The 4,545-nt window shown below is 35.0% G+C and overlaps 2 protein-coding genes across 2 annotated transcripts; both read right to left on the bottom strand.

Moving 5' to 3' along the window:
* Positions 1–774: 774 nt before the first annotated feature.
* LOC145122482 (uncharacterized) lies at positions 775–2,484 on the bottom strand. Its single transcript, XM_079058082.1, has 5 exons — positions 2,391–2,484; positions 2,014–2,033; positions 1,497–1,955; positions 1,310–1,385; positions 775–1,241 (listed from the first exon to the last, which is right to left on the bottom strand). Exons 1-5 carry the CDS (start codon positions 2,482–2,484, stop codon positions 775–777), a joined length of 1,116 nt encoding a protein of 371 aa, XP_078914208.1.
* A 3-nt stretch (positions 2,485–2,487) lies between these two features.
* Positions 2,488–3,265, bottom strand: LOC145122481 (L10-interacting MYB domain-containing protein-like). Its single transcript, XM_079058081.1, has 2 exons — positions 2,948–3,265; positions 2,488–2,877 (listed from the first exon to the last, which is right to left on the bottom strand). Exons 1-2 carry the CDS (start codon positions 3,263–3,265, stop codon positions 2,488–2,490), a joined length of 708 nt encoding a protein of 235 aa, XP_078914207.1.
* Positions 3,266–4,545: the final 1,280 nt, after the last annotated feature.

The following is a 4,545-nucleotide window of genomic DNA, read 5'->3' as shown; positions in this document are numbered from 1 at the left end:
GGCCGTAGACCCATTCACACAGAGGGAAACTCACCTCGTACTGCTGAAACTGCTGATAACCCTCTGGCTGCTATCCAACAACTCTCCGAACCGCTGCTCCTCTAGCTCCCGGAGCTACCAATACCAAATAATAGCAATACTTAGCCTAACTGTTCTCAAGAAGTCAACTAAGTCAATTCTGGTCAAAGTCCTTCTCAAGGTCAAAGTTCTGGTCAAAGTCAACCTTCCAGTTGACTCGACTCGTCGAGTTGTTCTGCCAACTCGCCGAGTCCATGCTCCTCAAATCCCAAAACAACCCCGACTCCACTCATCGAGTCTAGCGGGAACTTGACGAGTTCTCCTTCATCTAACACTTCGGGAGTATCTTCAACCGACTCGCCGAGTTCATCCTTGAACTCGTCGAGTTCATCATCATCGCATGAATATCTAGGCCATGACTCGCCGAGTTGTATGAACAACTCGTCGAGTTCATCTTCATAACTAAGGGGTCGTTTGATAGTTGTTGATTGGGTTAGAGCTGACTGGGTTAGAAATGCTGACTGAGTCCACATCTTACTGAATTTATGCTGTTTGATTATTTATCTGACTGATTGTGCTGAATGATAAAAATGACCATATTATCCTTATGTTGTCCTTTTGTGTTGGATAAAATAATTATAAAAATAAAAATTATCACATAAAATCCAAATTAAACATACATAATTTAAAATCCAAATACAAAGTGTAATACAAAACCCAAATACACATTGTCATACATAATAAAAAGTATATCATTTAACGTGAACCATTTGAAAGTAACTGAGTAGCAATCTGGTCACGCAAAGTAGTCATATACTCAACGGATTCTGAACCCCATTCTATGCCTTGTATGTTTTGGCCCTCACTTCCTCCACATCCCACATTCGGAGTAACCATAGTGTTTTGTTCAAAGTTCGTAAATAGGTCATCTTGAATATCGTACTTCTTTATAAAATTATGGACCACGACACAGGCAATGACTATGTCTCTTTGCACTGGAAAAGGATAAGGAGCCATACGTTTTAAAATTGGAAATCTTGCCTTCAATACACCATAAGCACGTTCAATGATATTTATAAGTTGTGCATGAGCATGATTGAACCTTTCTTCCTTAGTCAATGCTCTGTTTCTTCGAAAATCGGCTAACCAATACCTAGTATTGCGGTAAGGAGCCATAAATCCACGGGTGTTGGTGTATGCGGTATCACAAAGGTAATATTTATCTGTAGATGGGTGACAAATTAATCATATAAATAATATAGATAATAAAACTTATAGAAAAATGACAAACCTGGTCGAGGGAATGGAAATCCAGAAGTCGGATTAAATGCAACTTCTTTCAAAACTTTAGAATCGTGTGCTATGCCCTCCCATCCAGCCCATACAAAGGTGAATATCATATCAAAATCACAAATTCCTATTACATTTTGATAACATTCACCTTTTCCTCTTCCCCTATAGCGAGTTTGTTCATCAACGGGCACAACTGCATGTACAAGTGTTCCATTTAATGCACCTAATGCTCCAGGAAATATGATTTTTAGCCGTCTATGTCGTTCCGAGGTATTTCTTGTTGTATTAGAAGATGTTGGTACAATAATTTCTCTTGCAAAACACATCAGTGCTTTTAGCACTTCATGAAAACATTGATGAATCGTTTGTATGGAGTGGTGAAACCTTTCTTTAACAGCTCGAAAACGTTCATTATGTCCTATAACATGTAAAAATATAGTCATCTTCTCTTCAACGCTTATTGTCCTACTACGTTGCAACCAATTTCTTTGAGTAAAATGATTGCATAATAATACAAATGCATCTTGTGAAAGACGCATCATATCAAAACATTGTATAGGACATCCGTGTATCAAATCTTGTGTATATGCATGCCCAGTTTCTTCCGATTCGTTAGCTTTTATTCTTCCAATGCTTTTTTTTTTCTTTTTCGAACCAACATCAACCAATAGCATGAGAGTATAAGGAAACCTAAAAACTCACCTTCCTTATCCATATGTAACCTGTTACATGTTAAATACAAATCACATAAATTTTATAACATAAACCATAAAATTAATCAATAACATTAAAATGGATGACATATAACTCTATAACATAAAAATCCATCACATAAAAATCAATAACATAAAAGTCAATACCAAATAACATCCTAAACATAACACATAAAAAACCTAAACTTAAAAATCCTAAACATAACACATAACAACCCTACACATAATATAAATCCATAAAGCATAAAGACAAAAACATCCTAAAGTCATACTAAAGTCAACCAAGTAATCCAAAATTCTTTCTCGTACTTTTCACCCACAACTCACATGTCGAAGAATCGAGGCGTAACCAAATTTTCCTATTACCAGCATTTTCAGCGAACAACATAAGAGCAGTGATGTATTTCGGATCAGAATTTCCCCACTCCAAGCCTTTCAAATTTTCAATACATTCATCCATCTCCTAGTCAAGATTATTAGTTTGCGCGAACGCCTGAGCCGCCTTCATAATTTCCTTGCCAACCTCTCTTATGTCATCATCCAGTGTGTCCGCGGGTGCATTTCTTTTTCCTCTTTTATTTTTAGACCGAGCATACGAATCTCCACTTCCATGTGATGCACTTGTAGGTGGGGGTACTGTTGAAGCTGAGGCTGGGATATCCATTTGAGGTGGAGTATCTACCATCTCGATATCCTCATAATCTTGTGTAGTAAAGACGTGTGCAGGATGAGGGAGTGTCGAAGATGGTCCCCAACTAGCAGCACCGGTCGAGGTCGCACCGTCAAACAACTTGGTGCATAGATCAGGGTAAAGGAGGGGTGCATTTCTTAATTTCTCAACCATCTTGTTCAACTGTTTGAAAAAATGATTTTATTATTAAACTTTTTAAAAAATAATAATGTGTTTTAAATTAAAAGATTACCTTCGCCTCCGCTTTCCACTCTTCATCCGTCATTTGAAACGTGTTTGTGACAGGATTATAGAGATTCCCAGTTTTGTTTTTTAATTTCAACCAAACTGCATACTTGCTTTTCAAGTAGTCATAACGATATTTCATTTGTTTTTTTTCAACAACAAAGTCGTGTTCTTTTTTTAGTTTTTCAGCTATTGTATTCCATGAGGTACTTTTGAGACCACTACCCTCCCGACCGTTATTTGTTAGTTCTTGGATACATGCATCAAGAAAAGTTTTGTTCACAAAATCCGAAGACCAAGTAGCTTTACTTCTCTTTTCTGCCATGTCTAAGGAATAAATAAATGTTTAGCATGTTATGCAAGTATATACACATATTTGCACACATAAACACAAATATATATATATATATATATATATATATATATATATATATATACACACAGATACAAAAAGATGTTACACAAATGTATACACCTATATATATATATATATATATATATATATATATATATATATATATATATATATACACACACAAATACTCACAAATATTTCATATTTATAAATATACAAAATTATTATGAGATAAAATAAAAAATGTGATTAAGATGAAAAGATACAAAATGATAAAAAAATCATCAAAATAATAAATTGTTATTTTATAGTAACAAAAATACCACACTCTAGTGTCTTCAATATAATTAAAATAAATTATATAAACATAAGAGTAAAATCCATGTTTATTGTTAGCATTTTTAACTTAAAATTGATTTTTCATCCCAAGTATGGTAAAGCTTTTGTAGTACTATATTGTTTATTAAACAAGTTTATGACTAGTGAAAAAGATAAACACAAGAAAAAGAAACATGATTATTCAATCAAATGACATAAAAATGATGACAGCCACACATCTTCAAGAATTCATGACTAGTAGGCATTCACAAAGCTTCAAGAATTCATGTATTTGAGATAGAAGATTGACAGCTTTAAAGAGATACAATACCATAAAAATATATGGATAGTTCTGGACAATTTTTCCCCTGATTATGGGGTATTGACAGAAAAAACATTCATGCTTCAATGGAAGCTTGTTTAACAACAGCAAAAAGGTACCATGAAAAAAAAGAATATTGTGCATGACCATGATTGAAAGGAACAGAAGAACACCGAAATATTTTTGGTGTTGTGTGTGTATTATTATCAAGTGCAGGACAATTTTGCCCCTGAATACAGAAATAATAAGGACAAAAAACGAAAAAAAACCTGTTGATTTTGTTGCTGTTAATCACGATACTGTTGCTGATCGCTGGCTGTCTTCTCTTGCTTCGTCGATGGCAGATAACGAGGGAGGGGATGCAACAGAATAGGGTCGTTTGATGCAACACGGCAGTATGTAGGGCGATGTGTTTTTGAATGGCTTTTCTCGGTCCATCAAGTTGAAATCAAGGACCGAATCCTTTATTTTTTTTGGACCGAGTCCTTAAGTCTATAATTCCTATCAAACATGTCAATTGGTATTTTATGGACCCAGCCCCTCTTTGGACCCAGTTAGATACCTTATCAAACGACCCCTAAGAAGATTGTCTTGGACTCGCCGAGTTCCT

Source organism: Lactuca virosa, chromosome 6 (genome assembly GCF_052849685.1).
Source record: "Lactuca virosa cultivar CGN04683 chromosome 6, Lactuca_virosa_CGN04683_v6, whole genome shotgun sequence".
NCBI lineage: Eukaryota > Viridiplantae > Streptophyta > Magnoliopsida > Asterales > Asteraceae > Lactuca > Lactuca virosa.
The sequence above is the reverse complement of the archived record's forward strand: the minus strand, read 5'-3'. Positions and strand labels throughout refer to the sequence as shown.

Bases quoted from the DNA above. Each gene is read 5' to 3' on its own strand.
- LOC145122482 (XM_079058082.1), bottom strand. From the start codon at position 2,484: ATGGATGAATGTATTGAAAATTTGAAAGGCTTGGAGTGGGGAAATTCT. The intron at 1,386-1,496 runs GTTGATGAACAA...GCTGGATGGGAG, and splicing joins TTGTACATGCAGTTGTGCCC to GGCATAGCACACGATTCTAA. The intron at 1,242-1,309 runs GTTTGTCATTTT...ACCCATCTACAG, and splicing joins ATTTCCATTCCCTCGACCAG to ATAAATATTACCTTTGTGAT.
- LOC145122481 (XM_079058081.1), bottom strand. From the start codon at position 3,265: ATGGCAGAAAAGAGAAGTAAAGCTACTTGGTCTTCGGATTTTGTGAAC. The intron at 2,878-2,947 runs GTAATCTTTTAA...TTTTTCAAACAG, and splicing joins AGTGGAAAGCGGAGGCGAAG to TTGAACAAGATGGTTGAGAA.